Source organism: Poromitra crassiceps, assembly GCF_964638095.1.
Source record: "Poromitra crassiceps genome assembly, chromosome: 3".
Taxonomy (NCBI): Eukaryota; Metazoa; Chordata; class Actinopteri; order Beryciformes; family Melamphaidae; genus Poromitra; species Poromitra crassiceps.
The window spans coordinates 24970831-24993506 of record NC_139625.1 but is presented as its reverse complement, the minus strand read 5'-3'; the positions used below and the strand labels follow the sequence as shown (position 1 = coordinate 24993506).

At 40.8% G+C, this 22676-nt stretch overlaps 1 protein-coding gene across 1 annotated transcript; it reads left to right on the top strand.

Annotated features, from left to right (window-relative positions):
• Window positions 1-1545: 1545 nt before the first annotated feature.
• On the top strand, window positions 1546-22145 carry LOC310772921 (otoferlin; the record flags this gene model as incomplete). The annotated part of the gene is made up of 40 exons (XM_083632867.1): window positions 1546-1643; window positions 1852-1906; window positions 2145-2276; window positions 2418-2480; window positions 2594-2678; window positions 2779-2938; window positions 3482-3668; window positions 3947-4133; window positions 4496-4719; window positions 5095-5203; window positions 6155-6332; window positions 6732-6852; window positions 7003-7103; window positions 7207-7297; window positions 7390-7506; window positions 7620-7772; window positions 7921-8110; window positions 8501-8625; window positions 8854-8988; window positions 10108-10269; window positions 10387-10506; window positions 11242-11403; window positions 11662-11824; window positions 12388-12461; window positions 12679-12705; window positions 12824-12952; window positions 13066-13138; window positions 13946-14058; window positions 14303-14440; window positions 14629-14766; window positions 15017-15144; window positions 15333-15503; window positions 15790-15950; window positions 16613-16755; window positions 16880-16968; window positions 17174-17272; window positions 17463-17704; window positions 18117-18295; window positions 19587-19687; window positions 21965-22145. Exons 1-40 carry the CDS (start codon window positions 1561-1563, stop codon window positions 22143-22145), a joined length of 5289 nt encoding a protein of 1762 aa, XP_083488993.1. The 5' UTR covers window positions 1546-1560.
• Between the last annotated feature and the right edge of the window lie 531 nt (window positions 22146-22676).

Here is a 22676-nt window from a genome sequence, read left to right as displayed (position 1 = left end):
CCTCTTTAATTGATGTATTAAGGTCAGTTGATTTGAATAATTAAAAGCCCCTATTGGAGGCTAAATGAGGGTGTGGTAGCACACAGATAGCCCTCTAAAAATGCTGGCATGCATACCATGGTTGAATATGTTGTGTAATGTGTAAGTTTGACATTTTCTTGTGATACCTTGAACTACATTCTGGGTTTAATGTGTTGGTAAAAGGCTTTTTTTGTTTTTTGTTTGTTTGTTTGTTTGTTTTTTATTTGACAGGGACAATGCACATTAAAGAAACGTGCCAGAATTAGCCAAGAATGCTAGTTTTCATCTGTAGTCCCTGGTTCACAATGCAAGAACAGGCATACACGTCACATACATTACATTACACATACATTGGTTCATAGCAAAAAAAAGGAAGTTACAGTGTCAATGTACATATATACATACAAGTCATATAAGTGCAAAGTAAATGTACAGTAGATAGAAGGAAAAAGAGGTACAGTCAGTCCGAATTAGTGGCTACATATTTGGTTACTGATGAGCAATGTTTTCAAATGTTTGGAAAAAGACCTGTAGGTGGTGCAATTCCGTATGTTTTCGGGTAATTTATTCTAAATCTCTGAATAATTAATGGTATTTTCCAATTGTCCCGAATACTTTAATGATAGCAGTTAGCAATAGTAGGAATAGAAAATTAAGAGTTAATATGAGCAAACCAATTTGGTTTTCAATGAATTCAGACTTGGATTTTTTTTTTATCATCAAATGTACAAGTCAAGATCTATAGGAATAATCATATTCCTATATATTGATCATATAATAGAAGACAACGTTTTTAAACGATCGCCATCAACTTCCTTTTTCAGAGCAAGAAAAGGCCTGTTTTGAACCATGAAGAAAAGTAAGCACCGCAGCCGCAAGGAGGAGAACAACACAGGTATCAGTAGCCAGCAACTCTGTGTGACAGTAGATGAGGTCAAAGCGGCTTGGAAATGCAATGATATTACAAACTCATGTTCCCTTAGCGAGGCCAGTCCTCTGAACTCCAGCCCATTTCACCACTAAAACACAGTTTGTCACACCAACGCACTGAGGTGTTATCATGCATTGTCAACTTTGATTCTAGTCTTGAAAGATACTATGAAACAGTTGCTTGACCTTCTAAATTTTGGATAAACTCACACACACTTTTGAATCATTTTACTTGTACATGGAAATAAGCTTTTTGGAACTTTCTTAAGCAATCATACAATAGATCCAAATGCAGGTTTGTCATTGTTAATAAATATTGCAACTATTTACAGCTTTGTATGAGCATGTACGATCATGTTCAGCTGTCACATATTGTATTGTCAGTACTTGTATCAAAAGCTCACAGCATGAATTTCAGAGAAACAAGTGTAAAACCATGTTTCAATAGTGGCTCCATATTGCAAGTATGTGCTGAGCTTTCAAGATCTCCATTCTTTAGGTAGCGGCCTATTTTCTTGCTAGAATTCTGGTTGTCCTTATTGTATATCTTTCCTGTGACCTCCAGATGAGCCAGCTATTCTGGAGACAGAGGACCTGGACCGACAGGGCATGTTCATGGGAGGAGGCCAGGATCCTGACACCATCTCACTGGCCTCAGTCACAGCCGTCACCACCGATGTATCCAATAAGAGGTGGGTTCTTTTATGCAAATTAGATTTCCTATTAACCGGCCCCTATTGGTCTTATGGAGCATGTGTCCAGAGCCTGCATGTCAAATATGATAGACACAAGGCTCTGCTTGTGTCTGTAGCTCAGATGACTTAGATTTTGTTATCACTGAGCAAACTTAGGACTCACATGAGTTTGACTTAACCATTGTCACACTTGGTTATTGTACAGATCAAAACCAGAAATAAAGATGGAACCCAGTGCTGGAAGACCAGTGGATTACCAAGTAAGAGAATAAGGATGCAGTTATTGTCCCATTTCATTAAGATTTGTTGTAATCTAAATCATTAATTCATCCATCCATCCATCCATCCATTCATGCATTCATTCATTCATTCATTCATTCATTCATTCATTCATTCATTCATCCATCCATCCATCCATCCATTCATTCATCTCCAGGTCAGTGTGACAGTAACTGATTCATTTCCAGGTCAGTGTGACAGTAACTGATTCATTTCCAGGTCAGTGTGACAGTAATTGAGGCCAGACAGCTGGTGGGATTGAACATGGATCCTGTGGTCTGTGTGGAGATTGGAGAAGATAAAAAATACACATCAATGAAGGAGTCAACCAACTGCCCATACTACAATGAGGTGAACAGTAATATTAGGGCCAATCGCATCACTCATTAAAACATATTTCATATCTATATGCAACATTCTTTGACATGTAAGTAAATACAAAGTCAACATCCAGTTCATTTTATAACCCTAACCACTTCTTTTTTCTTTCAGTATTTTGTGTTTGACTTCCATGTCCCGCCAGATGTTATGTTTGACAAAATCTTGAAAGTGTCTGTAAGTTGTTTAACACACACAACAGTGTAACCAATTCATATTATCCCCATAGTTTGTTGCAAGATGTTGTTTCACATAAATGTTCACTCCCCCAACCCAACCCTTAACTGTAGGTAATCCACTCCAAAAACCTCCTGCGTAGTGGAACACTGGTTGGATCTTTCAAACTGGATGTCGGCACAATCTACACCCAGCAAGGTAAAGGATTCATGAAAATAAGGCGTTTCAATTGCACAATTATGATGACAGTACTGATATTTAAGTGTATGGTGAATTTATTTTCTCTATTGTTTTACAGAACATCAGTTTTACCACAAATGGGCTTTGTTGTCTGACCCTGAGGACATCACAGCGGGGTGTAAGGGCTACGTTAAATGTGACGTCGCAGTTGTGGCCAAAGGAGACACTATAAAAACTCCACACAAGGCCCCCGAGTCTGATGAAGATGACATTGAGGGGTAAATAAAATGTTATTGAACATCAATGAATTGTTCTTGGAAAACATTGCGAGGCAGCTGGATTTGCGAGATTACGATCACGCGAGTAATCCATCTTGGCATGCTGCCGATCTGCATTTGAATCAGACCCACCAGTGGGCCGGACCAATCAGCGTCCTGTAAAGTTGAGCCCACCCAGCCCGTGATGCGGCGCCCGTGATAGATGGTGATAGACAGATGGTTCATCCAATGCTAAGTATTTTTTTAAAGTGCCTGCCCTCCAAGGTCGACTTCCCAGATGGTTCCGTATAACAAGCCATCTGGCCGCGTCGGGTCCAAATCCTCAGGAAGAAGCAACAAAGAATAAGCATGAAAAGAAATGTGTTGTTACTTGTTATAAAGCCGAATTTATTCACACATGTTATTCATACTGTAAATTACTGCTTTATCCCTCACAATTTTTGATTTAATATTTTTTTTAAGTTAATGTAGAAAATCCTGCCCTTGAATAGGTGAATATTTTGTTAATTAACCCATTTCACCATTTCCCCATCCCTGCTTCAGCAATCTGCTGTTACCAGATGGGGTTCCTGCAGAGCGACAGTGGGCTCGCTACTATCTGAAGATCTACAAAGCAGAGGGACTCCCCAGAATGAATACCAGCATCATGACCAATGTCAAACAGGCATTTATAGGAGCAAATAAGGACCTGGTTGATCCTTATGTCCAAGTACATTTTGCTGGGCAGAAGGTAAGTGATAGCAAAGATCACACACTTTCACTCAAATGTGATTGCCTCTTCAATTCCCTTTCAATCCACCCAAGTAATAAATGAAATAATCAAAACTACAAGAAGAAAAAAATGCCAACAGTTTCTTTAAAGACCAAATCTAAGAACTTTGTTTTATTTTTATTTTTTTTGATAGAAAATCCACTTGAATTGATTCATTTGAAAGTGACCTGTCCTGGGCTGGAACCTTTCCTTGTTTTCTAACAAGTACACGTGATTGTAATGTGTGATTATTACAGGGGAAAACATCAGTTCAGAAGAGCTGCTATGAGCCCATCTGGAATGAGCAAATTGTTTTCACTGAGATGTTTCCACCACTGTGCAAACGCATGAAGCTCCAGCTCCGTGACTCAGATAAAGTGAACGATGTGGCCATAGGAACACATTTCATTGACCTGCGGAAGATTGCTAATGATGGAGACAAAGGTGATTCATGATGACTGGGTCTTTTGGGAGGCCAATTTGAACCTCTGAAATGTCAAAAACCTATGGTATATGGTCTAACCCTAGCACTGGATACATAAGGATTCCTAGAAGAAATCTGGATCACTGAAACATAGTTTGAAGCTGGACAGTAGCTAGTAGTAAATGGTAACTTTTTGTCTCCACACTTTTCCAAGGCTCATATTGAGTAGGTTCTAAACATTTGTGAATTGTTATCGTATGGGTCGTTTTTCCTTCTAACCAGTATTACTTTTGCAGTACCATAAGTCGTTATAAGTACAGTAGTACCTTTTCACCTATAAGCTGCACCTTTTCAGATGCTCATTTTACTCTATATCTCTCAGGCTTTCTTCCCACACTGGGACCTGCCTGGGTGAACATGTATGGCTCCACCCGTACCTACAGCCTGATGGATGAGTACCAGGAACTGAATGAGGGGCTGGGTGAGGGGGTGTCCTTCAGGGCCCGGCTGCTCATCAGCCTGGGCATGGAGCTCCTGGACACCGCCTCGCCTGAGATCACCAGCTCCACAGAGGTGCAGGTGGAGACAGTGTCTAACATCTCAGAGGTGGGTCCCTGCCTTGATGGGCAGCCAAGCAGAAAGAAGCCATTGTTTCTCCTGGTGACAGGTCATTGTGATGCAGCTATTTTAAATTATTGATGATCTTTATTTAGCCCACCTGGTGCATTATTAAGCCACTGTTTGTGTTCACGTAGCTTCTTTTTTGTTGGAGGGACAATGTAAGTCACACAGTAGATTCAGTTGAGCACAGAGGGACCGTTACCCCAAAGCTCTGTGGGAGTCCTGAGGGATTCAATCCTCACCCAGCCCGGATAGCATACCTCATATTACAGGATGCTCGGGCCACAGTGTTGTTATACTTCAACAAATTACTGTTACAATTTAGCTCAGATACTGACAATTGTTTGTCCATGTTCACAGACCGCCACTGGGAAGATGGAGGAGTTTTTTCTCTTTGGTTCCTTCCTCGAGGCTACAATGATTGACAGAAAGATTGGTGATAAGCCCATCAACTTTGAGGTTGCCATAGGTATTTTCCACTATCTACTCATTATCATACCGCCCTGCTGTCTCATCATCGGGCCCAAATGGACTCTGTGGGCATTTTAGTTCATTTACAGTAGATTTTTTTTTTTTTTTTTTTTTTTTTACAAAAGTTGGAATCTGAATTCTCTATAGCCTACAACATTTTTAGTATTAAAAATCTTATGCAAGATTTTTAAAAATGTAAAAATACATGTGTCACCAAGTGAGGCCGCAATAGACCCTTTTCACAGCAGCCATTTTGTGTCTCCATGCAGGGAAGCGTAAACACAGATGTAACCAACAACATTAATTAGGGCCCCTGCACTGGAACACTTACCGTAAATGGAATGGACGTTGGACACCATCATTAATGTTATTGGTTACACCTGTGTTTACCGTGCCTTGAGACACAAAATGGCTGCTGTGAAAAGGGGATATAGAGAGGAGCATCCCATCCCATTTCCCAAAGGAAATATTGGTGTTGGGTATACGGTCACTGGCAGGAAATCTCTGCGCACAGGAAGTGATTAATCAAAACTTAGGAGCAAAATAGAAAATGTGTGCCTAGTCAGCATTGAGTGAGTGCTCTGTCCAGAGAAAGCTGGACTCACCAAGGTTAGATCTATTGCCTTATTCATCCCATTGGCATAAAGCATCACTGACCGGCCTGGTTGACACACATGAGTAGCCTCTGCTGTGTGCACTTTACTGACATCACGTTATATGATTTCTAGGTCCTGTAGTATCCAAATTGAGTTCTCACTTATTATCTTCCATAACCAGAGCCACGAAAAAGTGGGGAGTCACTATTGAGCTCTATTGGGGGCCACCGGGCCACGAATATGTGATAAATTGGGTATATGAAAGCCAAACCAATTGGGCCTGCACATCATCATAAGGTGTCAGTACAGCAAATCGTTTTGGTGTGACTGCTAACATAGTTGCTGATTGCCAGGTAACTATGGAAACGAGGTTGATGGGGTCGTCAAGCCGAGAACAAAGGGGAGAAAGAGAGGCGATGGCGAGGAGGAATCTGAACTGATCCAGAACTCCAGTGAGGAGGAGATGGAAGATGACGACGACCTGACTTCAGTGGCTGTCACTCCTCCCATGAAACCTGTCATCACCGACCGGTCAGAGCAATACCATCAGCATAGAATGGCAGCACACAGAACATCAAGCTAAAGCTAATATAGAAAGAGCTCATTCCAAAATCAATCAAATGATTAATGATTTGAAAGAAAAACGAATGCCTGATGAGGTGCCTCTTATAAAATTATTTCTAGCAACAAGTATGGTTATCATTAGTCATTATAAGACCATTCCATATGAAATTGTATTATTTTTTAAGATGGGATTAAAAAAATATTGGGTCGCAGTTTGGATTGAAAGCATTAATTGAATCTCTTTACTTAGCAAAAGTGCACATCAATCAACATCACGGCATATATGCCACTTTTAAGCAGCTAAGTGATTTTCTTTTTTTCTAATTTCAATTGAACTTCTTCATGTCATGATGTTTCTATCCACAGGAACTACTTCCACCTGCCTTATTTTGAGAGGAAGCCATGTATCTACATCAAGAGCTGGTGGCAGGACCAGAAAAGGAGGCTGTACAATGCCAACATTATAGACAACATTGCAAATAAACTGGCAAGTCATACACTTTACAAATACAGTAAGCATAGTTTGAAAAAAAGAAGAAGAAAAAACAATACAATCAATTGTCTAAGGAGTTTTGTCAATTTGTTTGTTGGGAGTTGAATCCTGTCAGTATGCAAACATCTCCCACTGCTTCTACAGGAGGAAGGTCTGAATGATGTGCAAGAGATCATCAAGACAGAAAAGACCTATCCTGAGCGCAGGCTTAGGGGCGTTCTGGAGGACCTCAGTCATGGATGCAGGTCTTTAGTTACAAACTTCCCCATCACATTATCAAAACTATCTGTTTTATCATGTAATGGATCATAATAGACTTTCAAACTAACTGACCTCCAATCCTTTCAGTCAGTTTCTATCGCTGGCAAACAAGGACCAGAATCAGTCTGGGAGAACCAAGCTCGACAGGGAGAGACTGAAGTTGTGCATGGCAGAAGTGGTATGTCAAGCATGGAGACGTGTTTTTCTTCTATAATTGTATTGTAAATATGTGTATCTGCATGCTAAATACCAGGCTGTTTTTGCTCTTAGGAGAGCATCGGCCAGCAGGCAAAGACCATGAGGACACAGGTGAAGAAAAGCACAGTGAGGGATAAGATCAAGCTGGCTCAGAACTTCCTCGTAAAGCTGCGCTTCATGGCTGATGAAGTAAGATTATTATATGTGTCCACCATACACATGGTATTGATGTTGCATGTTTCACAGTCATTTGAATAATATGGGTGAAATATTTAATTCATGTAACGTTACTTTTACCGCAGCCTCAACACAGCATTCCTGATGTCTTCATATGGATGATAAGCAATGGAAAGCGTATGGCTTGCGCCCGTATCCCTTCCAAAGACATCCTTTTTTCAAATACAGAGGAAGAGACTGGAAAGGACTGCGGCAAAGTCCAGACAATCTTTCTGAGGGTGAGTCTGCACCCCAGAATTGTAAAATATTCAAAAGACACACTCAGTCTATTATTTGTAACCATGACCATGAGACAATTTTTGCCACTATAAAACGAGTATGTTTTTCATAATTGCCCCCCCCCCCCCCCCTTCTCTTCTATCAAAGATCCCTGGTAAGAAAGGCTTTGGACCTGCTGGCTGGACGGTGCAGGCCAAGATAGAGATTTATTTGTGGCTGGGCCTGAGCAGACAGCGCAAAGACTACCTGAGCGGCCTGCCCAACGGCTTTGAGGAGAACAAGTTGTCAAAAGGATCTGGCATGCCATCCTCACCTCCCATCAGCCTCACCTACATGAGTAAGGGAGCCATCCAATTCACAGCGGCACATATCACAACCAGTCATATAACATCTTCAATGTTATATGTGAACGGCATTCACAGTATGAAATGAAGTAATTTGCTTTCAAAAGAGCACACACCTACTTACAAAACTTACAAAATGAATGATTGAACAAAATGAAAATGAAAACATATTGCTAATTACTTGATAACTTACGTTCACAATTGACAAAATGATAACACTCTAAGCCTGATCCACCATATTTTAGAATAATGAACTTGAATGAAGGTAATTCCAAAATGTACACAATACATTTTTCAAATGAACAATATACATTATGTATATTGTTACGTTAAGTGGTTTATTGCGTAATCAATAACTTTTTTGAGCTTCTGTATCTCCACAGTGAAGCAGATCTTCCAACTGAGGGCCCATATGTACCAGGCTCGGAGCCTGTTTGCTGCCGACAGCACAGGCCTGTCTGACCCATTTGCCAGAATCTTCTTCTCGACTCAAAGTCAGGTCACTGAGGTGAGAGCACCACAAAAGCTTGTTTAGGATACAAGGTCAAACGTCAACTCTAAATGTCCCTCGATCTGATTCATAGTGATCTGATTCATAGTGGGTCCCACACTTTTATTCATAGTTTTGAGTCAGAGTTTTGGTTTTAGAGTTGTAATGTAAATGGCATCATTTAATCTTGGATGCTGACTGAAATTTGAGTACATCAACTTGTTTTTTTCTTGCATGTCTTCCCAGGTGCTGCCGGAGACTCTTTGCCCAACATGGGACCAGCTGATGGTCTTTGAGAACGTGGAGTTGTTTGGAACGGCCAGCGAACTGCGGGACGACCCTCCTATTATTGTCATTGAACTCTATGACCAGGACACTGTGGTAAGGGTGGTTTTGAATAGAGGCGCCTGTTTCCACCTGAATGAATGGGAGCAGTCTAACTTCACACAGCTTGAATTTCCAGATAGCAACACCTTGTTTACCTTACCTTGCTCTTCAGATCATCTTAATAATGTAAGAGTACATCTGTCTTTCACTTGAAATGTAAGGCTAAACATTCAAATACGAATGGGTTTCTGCATTTCAATAATACACTGTCATTTGATCATTCGTACCATTGTAAGTTGAATCGATGTGTAAGTTATATCACACAATATCTATATTATTATCATTTTTAATTTGCTTTGTAAGTTGACTGAGTGTTTTTTTTTGTTACCTTTTAAGATGTACAGTACCACTTTGCTCTTTCTTTAGCAAACTGATATGAATTATATTTGAAAAAATGCTTTTACTGACTGACAATTTTACATTTGTTCCTATGAATAACACCATTGTTTTGGATGACCCTTTGGATAAGTAGAGTGTGGATTCTGATGGTTTGAAGTATTGTAGAGGTGCAGAGTATTGTGTGCAGAGTAGATTGCACTGTATATCCAAAGGCATGCAAGAGGAGTAAGACATGTATCAGCAGACTTTGTGTTCATTCACAGCAGTTCATGAGGACAGACGGTGTCCCCATGAGGACAGACGGTGTCCCCTTGATCCACCACTTATGCCTGTTGCATTCCTTTAGTTAATGACATTTGTGCTTTTTGTATGTTGTCACTGTAGAGTTTAGACTTTTTATAACCACTAACTGCAAGAGAGTTATAGCACTACTTGATTTCCTGTTTTGCAGTTTACTGGTTATGTTAGGCATCTTGTTTTTGTTTTTTGCTCTTTTGTCTTAATTGCTCCTTTGTCTATTTTCTGCCTGGAAACATGTGGATCTCAAGCCATGTTTCTCTCGCTGTAGGTATGAAATGTCAAATGATCAATGACGCACGATGAGCGACCATATTGATTTGTATTTATTGATGTATTTATTTATTTTGCTGTTTTAATATGAACATTGATCAACATTCTTTCAAATATTCAGACCAGAGTTTGTGGTCTGGACTTTTGTTTGACTCAGATTTACCCCCACTATGTACCTTCTCGGCTTCTACCATTTCATTCCAGGGCAAAGCTGACTTCATGGGCAGAACATTTGCCAAGCCCATTGTTAAGATGGCGGACGAACACTATGGACCCCCACGCTTCCCTCCCCAACTGGAGTACTACCAGATCTACCGCGGGAACTGTACCGCTGGAGAAATGCTGGCAGCCTTTGAGCTGTTGCAGGTTAGTCTGTCAAAGTTAGTCGTGAGATTACTCTTTTACATTATGAGCATTTTCACTGGAAGACCATACTGAGAGTAGCCTAAGTGGCTAATAATGCTTTCTTTTGTCATCTGTCAGATTGGCCCCAATGGGAAAGATGATCTGCCTCCCATAGACGGTCCCACAGATATGGAGCGCGGGCCGATCCTGCCTGTACCACTGGGCATCAGGCCTGTCCTCAGCAAGTACAGGATTGAGGTGAACACTTTGTTTTTGCTTGAACATGAACAGTGTGATTTATTCTTATATGAAATGTATTGGATTGAGAGAGGGCTTGGTAACTGACTTGTAATTACCATGTTACTAATATGTTAATATTGTCTCACAATAAGTTTGTATCTGCAAAATGATTTTACTCGGGAATGAAGTAGTCTTTGCTCATTTCATGTAAATGGTAAATGGCCTGCATTTATATAGCGCTTTTATCCAAAGCGCTTTACAATCAGTAGGTAGTCTACATTCACCCATTCATACACCGATGGCGGCAGGCTGCCACGCAGGGTGCCTACGGGAGCAAGGAGAGTTAAGTGTCTTGCCCAAGGACACAACGACAGCAGCTGGGAGGGAGCGGGGATCGAACCGCCAACCCTTGCGTCATTGGCCGACCCGCTCTACCTCCTGAGCTAAAGCCGCCCCCTTGCGTCATTGGCCGACCCGCTCTACCTCCTGAGCTAAAGCCGCCCCATGTATATGTATTTTTTAAATAATACAGTGGGTTTTTAACATATTTTAAAGGCACAATGCTCATGAAACTCGCACACCAAAATTGGCATGTAAACTTTAAATTCAATGCAAGAAAAATAGAAATGGCAAAATTGCAATTGTGTAATTTTCCAAAGCAGCAGCAAAATAGCAACTAGCATAAGTGTGAATGAACATCCCTTTCCTTAATGCTGTTCTGCATAAGTGTGAATGAACATCCCTTTCCTTAAGGTGCTGTTCTGGGGTTTGAGGGACCTGAAGAGGGTCAACCTGGCCCAGGTGGACCGGCCCCGTGTGGACATCGAATGTGCCGGCAAGGGAGTCCAGTCCGCCCTCATCCCGAACTACAAGAAAAACCCCAACTTCAGCGCCCTTGTCAAGTGGTTTGAAGTGGTAATCTACCATTTAAATCATTCCAATAATACTCACTCACTCACTCATTCGCTTCCACATTGTATTTTAAGCTTAAGATACATGTATTTTTGTTACACATTAGAAAACACCCAAAGCTCATAATTAAAATGTTGTCAGATGTTATTTGTTTTTCAGTGATTGTCTTTACATCAGTGTCACAAATAGAAATACCCGCACATTTATTATACTAGCTAATCAAACTGGTTAATTCTAATCATTCTGATTCTTGATAATCAGGACTTACCTGAGAATGAGTTGCTCCACCCGCCGCTGAACATCCGAGTGGTGGACTGCAGGGCTTTCGGCCGCTACACCCTGGTTGGCTCCAATGCTGTGACCAGCCTGCGGAAGTTCATCCATAGGGCCTCAGACAAGCAGGCCAACAACTGGTCCACTACAGGTAGGCTGGCTCTTTCTAAGCTAAATATGACACATTAGGCCAGTACCAAAGAAGCCTTAAGTCCATTGTGCTCATAGGATTTTATTGACTAACTGTATAGAGTACTGCAGGAACGAGTCCCGGCCTGTTAGCCTGTTAACCTGTTAGCACTTCCGGTTCCCTCGTCTCAAAGTCAATGGGATTTTTGTATGGGATTTTGTGGTTAGCAAAAGTTTATGAAACTGTGAAGTTTGTGTTCAGCAAGATAACTGTCACAAATGAGGACCGCTTTTATGATTTTTGAAGCGTAAATGCAATTTTTAAAAATAAAATTGGTCAGAAAACACTTTAAAAAATCATGATACATTTAATTTTGTAAACTCACATAGCAAGTAACTGGTCCAGCTAGTTACACCTGATTCACTGTTACCACTCTCAGTTGAACACATTGTTACCATAGTGTAATGATTAACATTGGTCTATCTGCAGCACTTTTGTGGTCTTGCCAGCTTCATAAAAAAGATACAAAAAATGTATTCATGTCGACAAAAACAGTCATTCCTCGTCTCTGTTTCATATTTCAGAGGAGATTGTTGTTGTCAGTTTGGAACAAGAGTCTAATTTTAAGAAGATGGACACTATGGTCAAGCTCGACTCTGTGAGTTTTTTTTTTATCCATCCAGCTAGCTAAGAAATAATCTTGACATAAAAATGTGCACACTTACAGTATACATGTAAACATATAAACATAAAATGTTATAATTACATAGAGGTACTGTAAGAGTAAAGAGCCAACAGATTATTAAGATTAATATTTTAGAACTGTAAAATGTTCTTACATGATTTCACATGATCCAATCTGGCTTTCTACCTAGGGCTCAGATGCTGTGGTCAAAATCGAGGTAAGCATGGTGTGAAAGTGCCTTGGTTGCTTTTATGACAGAATTTGAAAGGTTTTAAGTTGTTACAGGAAATGTGAAAGCCTTACTGACAAGATGCTGAACCTTGTTTGCATAAAAGGATGATGACAAGGGTGGAAAAGGGAAAAAGAAGAGGAAGAAGGGTGAGGAGATTGAAGAAGAGGAACTTGACGAGAGCATGTTGGATTGGTGGTCCAAATATTTTGCCTCCATTGAAACTCTGACAGAGGTGAGAGATAGGAAAACGGTTCACTGATGTACTTTGAGAAAACTGTGATGTTATGATAGATATTGCCTCCCTCTTGATAACTAGAGTTGAGAAATGACATCGTGCTCCTACAGTCCCTCAGGGCCCACGACGGAGGTTTTTCTGATGCAGAGGAGAAGGATGACATGGATCTTGCTGATGGGGGAGGTAAATGAATGCATGCGTGTTCATCTTTTATCATCTCACTAACTCAGATTGTTGTTTTCTTCTGCAGTGACAAGTCTCATAACCCAAGAATGCCTCTGTGTAGATGCTAACATGAATCCAAATTTCCACACCACGGGCCCCTCCACTCTCCCTCTCAGATGCATATTAACGATATGCTTAGCATGAAAGTTGTCAATTAGTAATTATGATAATAACATTGTACGAGCATACAAGGCAGATTAACAATCCAAAAATATGTATTCATCTGAATAATTTTTCATGATGAACACCTATTTTAGAAAATGATATAAAATTCAGTTGAAACATGCATAAAGTAAATTATTTTCAATCAAAGAACCACCTGTATATCATATGTCCAGCTGGACCTATGCTGCACCATCCAGTCTGTATAGCATAACATATTTATAATTTAACATAATACATTATGAATTTTAATGTAGTGTAATCTAGATGTTTCACTGTGAACGATAATGAAAAGAACGAGTCATGAGCTGTGAGCTGCAAGTCTTTACCGAGGCTGTCCAGCTGTTGTCCCAGAGGATCTGTCATCCAATCAAGTATCAATAATACTTAGTTCAATACTATTGCTTGCTGTATTGCAGTAAAGCAGCTGGCTTGGCAACTTTCATGTGGAATTCATGTCTCGAGTGCTCTGCTCCTTTACCCTGCAACCACCACCCATCCACCCCCACCACCACCACTCCCTCACCGCTAACCTGTCTCAGATATCAAACCTGATGATTCTCCTGTAAACCTGATGTTTCTCCTGTAAACCTGATGACTCTCCTGTAAAACCTGATGACTCTCCTGTCAAAGGCACCAAGAGAGGAAGAGGAAAGAAGCAGAAGAAGCCTGCTGATTTGTCACTGAAGAAGAAGCCAAAACTGGATGAGCTGAAGGTACTGAAATGTTCTTAGTACCTACTATACTGCTGAAAGAACCGTCTCAATGCTTGTTCAAAAATGCATTGGAATAGAATAGGATGGAGGGAATTTTCTTGCCACACAGCAGCTGATATACACGGTATACATGACAAGACCAGACAGGTAGAAGTCCAAACCATGTAAATGTGCCACTCTACTCAACAATGGCACCATAAAATACTCAATTCATGTTTATATTAATTTTGTGTTTCCGCACAAGGTGTATCCCAAGGAACTGGAGAGCGAATATGAAAACTTTGAAGACTGGCTGCACACTTTTAACCTGTTCAGGGGAAAGGCCGGCGATGAGGAAGACCAGAACGTGTTGGACGAGGAAAGAATTATTGGAAAATTCAAAGTAAGAATGGATTGTTTTGTGTGTCCTACAGTAAATCATAGTTATTTTGGTTTTAGTTATATTATTTTTCTGTATCTAAATTTGATGTCCAGTGAAGATCAAGCTCATTATGGGTTATTATAACTGTTGTTGCTTTATATGACATAATCAATTGTGCAATGAACATTCTGTAACATTGTGATTGTCAGGGCTCAATGTGCATGTACAAAGTGTCCATGTCAGATGACATGTCCAGAGACGCCGGCTTCGACTCCAACATGGGAATGTTTCAGAACATTCCTCACAACGATCCCATTAATATCCTCGTCCGTGTCTATGTCATCAGGGTAGGTTATGTTCTCTACGCTGCGTTTGTGTGAATACAGTTGTAAATATTCAGTTTTTCATGAAGGGATTCTCCAATTGCATAGATACTGAAGACGTATGATTATCACGTTGTTATTTCAAAGTTATAATTTCCCACCACAATCACATGACAATAAGTCGATTCAGCCAGCTCCACATGTATGAACTTTAAATTTGAATAATTTAAATAATTAATAATTTAAATTTAAATTTTAAAATCCTTTTTGATAGGCCACTGATCTGCATCCAGCAGACATCAATGGGAAAGCAGATCCATACATTGCAATCAAACTGGGAAAGACAGAGATCAAAGACAAAGAAAACTACATCTCAAAACAACTGAACCCTTTGTTTGGCAAGTAAGTAGAAAGGCTATATTTCTGATAAAGGTACATTTCATTTCACTGAAAATTACATTTGTAAATGATAAGTTATTATTATAGTAGTATTAGTGTTATTAGTAGTAGCAGTCAGTATTATAAGGAAATAATCAATGTCTTAATTATGTATGAAAATATTACTAATACTATGTTTCCCTTCCTATCAGATCCTTTGACATTGAAGCCACATTCCCAATGGATTCCACGCTAACAGTGTCAATTTATGACTGGGATCTGGTGGGAACTGACGATCTGATAGGAGAAACCAAAGTTGACCTTGAGAACCGCTACTACAGCAAACACAGAGCCACTTGTGGTGTTGCATCAAACTATGCCATGTAAGAAGCAACAGTGGCTTACCTGTACAAGTGTGGAGCAGACTGGACAAATTGTATTTGTAAATAAGTTTTAGCATTTGTTTTATTCTGCTGGGATACAACAATTTTACAGCACATTTTCTGCACATACAGTAGTGGTATTATGTCTTATATGGCACCACCACATATTTGGCACGTGCCGACTTTTCCCCACAAAGGATGCATGAGATCATGTTTAAGGTGTTCGTAGTTTCAAAGCATTCATTATTTTTCAAGTAACTTTCATTCCCTTTGCCCTTTTTTGCAGCCATGGCTACAATATATGGCGGGACCCACTGAAACCCACACAGATCCTGGCCAAGCTGTGCAAGGACGGCAAGTTGGACGGGCCTCACTACGGGCCTGGAGGAAGGGTGAAGGTGGAGAACCGGGTCTTCATGGCACCGACTGAGATAGAGGATGAAAATGGTACTTGCACCATTTGGTTTCTGCCATTGAATGCTTAGCAGTCAAATGGATCTGGGAGGTGTGCTCTCCTTATTACTTAGTACTGCCTGCTTGTTTGTAATGTTGATGATACAGGATTACATTTTGACTCCTCTATTTGGGCTAAATGCCCAAATTGTAAATGTAAAGGTGTGATTTCAAGTAAAAAACACAAGCTTTTGTTGCGGTTGTCTCTATGCAAGAGCGCAAATACATTCAAGCCCACAGGGCCGTGCTGTGGCCATTCAGCCTTATATGGCACCACGCCCGCTCCCATCACCCATGTCCCCTAGACACTCCCCCTACCCACCCGTGAAACCCCAACTCTCAGTCTACGACATTCCTATCCCTAGCTATGGCCCCTCTTCCATAGCCCTGCCCCCTGTCCCCTAGCCCTGCCCCTGTCCCCTAGCCCTGCCCCCTGTCCCCTAGCCATGCCCCCTGTCCCCTAGCCATGCCCCCTGTCCCCTAGCCCTGCCCCCTGTCCCCTAGCCCTGCCCCCTGTCCCCTAGCCCTGCCCCATGTCCTTGCGGATAAAACATTTGAGCTAAAAAAAAAAGGGGGGGAGGGGGGTAACGCAACATCTCACTTCAAAAGAAACAGCATTTGTTGTACACTTGGATTCATTTGATGGTGTTTGGCAGGTTTGAAGAAGCAGACGGACGAACACTTGGCCCTGACAGTGTTAAGGCACTGGGAGGAAATCCCGCGGGTTGGCTGCAAACTGATCCCAGAACATGTGGAGACCAGACCACTCCTCCACCCTGACAAGCAAGGAATTGAACAAGTACGTCATGCTGGCTACACTCCAACCAGCTATAAAGTTTGCATTCTTTGTTGCCACGATTGACTAAAAAGCTGTGCTGGCATCCTTAAACATTTTGTTTCCTTCCTTCCTTTCCTGTTTACAGGGGAGAATTGAGATGTGGGTGGATATGTTCCCAAAAGATATAACTGCCCCTGCACCTGCCCTTGACATTTCACCAAGGAAACCAAAGAAGTATGTTTATTAATCACACCTGGGTCAAATAGTTTTTTTTTTAAACCATTTTAGAACAGTAGAACAATAGAACAGTACAATCAGGGCCAGAAAACATAGGATCATCTTTGAACACAAAATATTATTTTTTATTGATATTTTATGCCATTAACCAATGTGTCATATATTATGTTGTCAACAACTTTTACTTTGTGCTTGTCTCCAGGTTTGAGCTGAGGGTGATCATTTGGAACACAGATGAGGTCGTTCTAGAGGATGATGATATCTTCACTGGCGAGAAGTCCAGTGATATATTTGTGCGAGGGTAATTATGTGCTAGATATGCGTTTGTCTTGTATTATTTTTTTAAATTATTATTCTGTATTTGTTTTATGTACACCACCTCACAAAGACAAATTCATAATGCTGTATATGCAAATTGGAAAAGTTTGATTCTAATTCTGACAACAATCTCTCTTGATGGTAAATCTGTTCACCGTTACTTACTATAACAGTTGGCTGAAAGGGCAGCAGGAGGACAAACAGGACACAGACGTCCACTACCACTCCATCACAGGGGAAGGCAACTTCAACTGGCGCTTTATCTACCCCTTCGACTACCTCCTGGCTGAGGAGAAGATTGTCATCTCAAAAAAGGACTCCATGTTTGCCTGGGATGAGACAGAGTACAAGATCCCGGCTCGTCTCAGTCTTCAAGTGTGGGATGCTGACCATTTCTCTGCAGATGACTTCTTAGGTGCGGTCGTCAATCAGTTATAATAACCTCTGCCTTAATGAATCACTATTGATAAGATAGAATTACATTACATTACATTACATTACATTACATTACGTCATTTAGCAGACGCTTTTGTCCAAAGCGACTTACAATATCACAATTTGTCAACAGTACAGAAAACCACTATGCAACACAATCAATGACAGCTAAGATATTTTGATAGACTAGCACCATGTAGGAAGTAGTTTGAGAAGGAATAAGTAACATGTAGCATTAGTAGTTTTTTTTTTTTTTTTTTTTTTTAAAGATGTTAGTTCAAGAAGGGCCCAGAATTGTGGTTCTTTACAAAGGATAGTAGGTAATTTAAAGAGTTTGTGACTATGCCAATTCACTCTTCATGCATTTTAAACAAAGCAACATCTTTTCATAGGTGCGATCGAGCTGGACCTGAACCGTTTCCCTCGTGGCGCTAAGACTGCCAAGCAGTGCAACATTGAGATGGTGACAAATGAAACCGAGATGCCCATGGTCTCCATCTTCAAGCAGAAGAGGATTAAAGGCTGGTGGCCCTTTGTGGCCAGAGATGAAAATGATGAGTTTGAACTTACGGTGGGTCACAGTAAACCAAAACGGTCATGATGATTGAACAAAATTGAAAGGTATAATGCAGGAATTGGTGTAGATGGTGAATTTTGAATCTTAAAAAAAATATGCGCTGGCATCTGGGTGGAGTAGAGGTAAAAGCACTCGCCTACCACCGCTTGTCTGACGTCCCTACAGACACAATTGACTGTGTCTGCGGGTGGGAAGCCAGTTGGGGTATGAGTCCTGGTTGCTGCACTAGTGCCTCCTCTGGTCTGTAGGGGTGCCTTTTCGTAGGGGGGAGAACTGGGGGGAATAGCGTGATCCTCCCACGCGCTACGTCCTGCGGGTGAAACTCCTCACTATCAGGTAAAAAAAGAAGAGGCTGGCGACTGCACATGTATTGGAGGAAGCATGTGGTAGTATACGGCTCTCCCCAGATTGGCAGAGGGGGTGGAGCGATGACTGGGACAGCAAGGGGAATTGGCCCTTGTACAATTGGGGAGAAAAAAAATCAGATTTTTTTTTTATACAAATGAAATGAAACAGTTCTTAGTCAATCAAAGAAATTAGAACAATCCAAAATAAAGTAAAAGTACAAAAACTGATAAGTAACATTTTCTTCTTCAGTGTCTAACTGGTTCAGTGAACTGGTAGTCTCTTAGAACAGACGAGTTGGCTTCCGCAATTTTCAAATGCTTCCGCCATACCGTCTGTACTTCGTGGGGGAGAATCATGCACCAACCGGAATGGGAAGCAGAAAGGCGGGTCTTCCGCTCATTAGTCCAATCAGAATCCAATATGCCGGCAGAAAGGCGGGTCTTCCGCTCATTAGTCCAATCAGAATCCAATATGCCGCATTCGCGTGTGGTGATTGGTCGGATTCCGTAGAACTTCCTTCCAGTCTGAAGGTTTTTTTTCCCAACTTCCTTGTGCGTGTTCTGGGGGTGTAACGTACAGACTGTATATAGCTGCATTCGCCGGATGTAGATGATACAGTCTGTTTTAAGAGACTAGTGAACTGGCAAAGCGCCAAAAACGATTTAGATTTTTTTTTTTTTTTTTTACGAAGATAAACAACTCTTAACATGAGTTGAAGTTGATAAATAATATACCAGAACTCTACTGTTTGTCCAAGTTAGGAGTGTGCTTTTGATGAAGCTCGAGCTGTCCAGCTGTGAGACTGGGAAGGGGTCAAGGGGACACCCCAGGAGTAAACTTTATTTGTTGCTAGTATGAATAACGTGTGGAAAATCAAGTTAGAGTCCACTCTGTAGCGTAAACCCAATGATGACTGAGAGCCTATTTGTCTTTGCAGGGAAAAGTGGAAGCGGAGCTGCACCTGTTGACGGGAGAGGAAGCTGAGAAATTCCCAGCTGGTGAAGGACGCAACGAACCAGAGCCGCTAGAGAAACCCAAGTATGGAAGATGTTCTCTCAACATCTTCATCTTTTCCATTGTTGATCATTGTTTTCACTTATTTTTCTCACATGTCATTGTTTGTTTAATTCAATCTTTGGTTTCTACTCTTTGGCCGAGTTATACACACATAGCATACTTATATTTGCGCATGCACATACGCGTACACACGCACACAACATAAAAGACTGGAGCACTCAACCTAATGCAATCAAATTAAATAAAACAAAATAAACACGTAAACTCAATCATAAATCATAAAAAAGAACCTAGCTTTGTGAAATAAAAATAATAATGTTAACACTTTACAATAAGGGTCACTAAATGGTTAGTTAATGCTTAATAAGCATTATTTAGATCTTAATAATCATATTTAATGATTATTAACTCTAACCTTAACCATTAACTAACCCTAAAATATTAAATAATGCATGAATTGAGTTAATGCCTATTAACACCTAACCCTTAATTTAGTGACCCTGACCCTTATTGTAAAGTGTTACCATAATAATAATAATGATAATAACATACATAAAATTACTTTAAACTCATAAAATACAATGACAATCCATTTCATGACATGAGGAACGACATCTTTATGAATTTACGGTAAGTTGGTGTTTCTTCGTTTCTGTTATATTCTACCTAGTATCATCTTTGAATCCTCAAAATGCATAGTTTTCTTTCTTACCTTTTGCTATATCTTTGCTTCAGTAATTTCAACTATATTTACATTAGATTGACTGACATATAGAGCAACAGTAGGGTGGGCTACAGTACAGTATGTGGTTTAGAGGCGTGATTGCTAAACACCTGTGCTTGTGTCCTTGCAGCCGTCCAGACACCAGCCTTCTGTGGTTCCTCACTCCCTTCAAAGCCATAAAGCACTTGCTCTGTAACCAGTACCGCTGGCTGACCATCAAGATCGTCACGGCTCTCTTGTTCCTGGCCATGTTGGCTCTTTTCTTGTACAACATGCCTGGTTACATGGTGAAGAAAATGATGGGGGCTTGAGTTAAACCAGCAGGAGATAACTTATTCCTAAGCGTGTGCATTCAGTAATTAGTATGTCTTTTAGTCTTTGGAATGTCTTTTTTCACGTTTTTGGCCATTTGACTAAAGAAGAATTGATGTATTATTATATGAGCACTACTAGAATAGCAGTGTTATAAGGAATCTTCTTATCAGTTGATTAATGCAGGCTATTGAGTACACATCTCAGCATATTGCTACTGTTTCTGTGTGATAAGTAACCATTGGAACACCAGTTTTGTGTTTTTCTTGAATGTGGTGTTCTGTATGAAACATTTTGTGAATCTATTCCCATTAAACACTCATTGTTCATCTACAAAATTGATTGGCCATCAATTGGCCCTACCACTGCGGAGACCGGGGTTCAATTCCCAGCAATGGTACATTCGGCTCAGTCAGATGTTCCTACAGACACAAGGCCGTGTGTGTGAGTGGGAAGCCGGTGGGGTATGAGTCCTGGTCGTTGCACTAGTGCCTGTTTGGTGGAGGAGTAGCGTGGTGGAATAGCGTGTTCCTCCCACACGCTATGTCCTGCCGGTGGAAATCCTCGCTGTCAGGTGAAAAGAAGCGGCTGGTGACTGCACATGTATTGGAGGAAGCATGTGCTCGTATACAACTCTCTCCCAGATCGGCAGAGGGGGTGGAGCAATGACAGCAGGGGAAAGTACAATTGGGAGAAAAATAATAATTAAACAAACAAAAAACATGCTAAAAAAGGCCATCAATAGTGCCCCCGTGAAAAGGGTCTTGGCCATACAGTATGTGATGACCCTCCCACTCTCCTGGCCCTGTCTTGCAGGAGCCTGGATGTTGGGGTCATTAGGCTGATTGAGTGCACCTGGGACCTGTGCACTCCTTGGGGTTAACTACATTGATAATTGATTAAAGCAATGTGGTGGAAAGTTTTGAGTCCAGTGTAGCTTGTGTTGGGATTCTGATTTTCTTGTTTGATTTATTGTATCAAACTACATTCACATGTATTTGTATGTGTTGCAGTCGAACTGTGTATGTTTTACTTTAATTTGTGAATAAATTGACTTCACTCATTCACATCTGTGTACACTTGGTGGGGAGGGAGGTACGTCGGATTTGGGTTGTATGATACACCCCAAATCCGACTGATACAACTTGTAGAAGTAGCAGCAATATTCTTGTTGAATACACATTATATGTATATAATAATTTGTACTGTGTACTGGCTTTGACACTGTCTAACCAACTCTTTATCTGTGTGTGCTCCATCAGCCGTCCAGACATTGCCATGCTCTGGTTCCTCATTCCCTTCAAAGCTGCACATAACCTGCTGTGCAACCAGTACAGGTGGCTGACCATCAAGATCGTGTTTGCTCTCCTCATGTTGGCCATGCTGGGCTTGTTCATCTACAGTGCACCAGGATACATGGTGAAGAAGATGATGGGGGCCTGAGGATCATGTCTTAAAGATAATGATTTTTTATTTTTGCTGTGCAGCTGTCTACTATTTTTGCTCAACAATCTACAACCCATGTGTACCCTTGCTGAACTTTTTACGAAAATGTTAAAATTGTGTTTAAAGCATTCTATGAAATACATGTTGAAGTGGATTTTAATTTCTGGATTAGTGCTTTATTATGAACACTGCAAGGCCCTTCTCGTACTGCGTTATAGGGCAAACTAAATAATGAACCTATTAAACCACAGGCTGAGGTTGGTGATATGCTGACAATTTAAACGCAATATAGTTGGGCAACGGGCCCAGCAATTCAGAAGCCCCTGTGCACCTTTTTGTTCTGTTCTTTTGGTTTGTAGTAGTTTGTGTTTAGTCATTAGGTTTAGGGAATGAATTGTCATAACTTTTACTTTTAAGTGTTGCTGTCAAACTGTATGTTTTACTTTAATTTGTGAATAAATTGACTTTTGAACTGTGAACTTCACTCCTTCTCATCTGTGTTACATGTCCTTGTCTTGTCTTTGTATT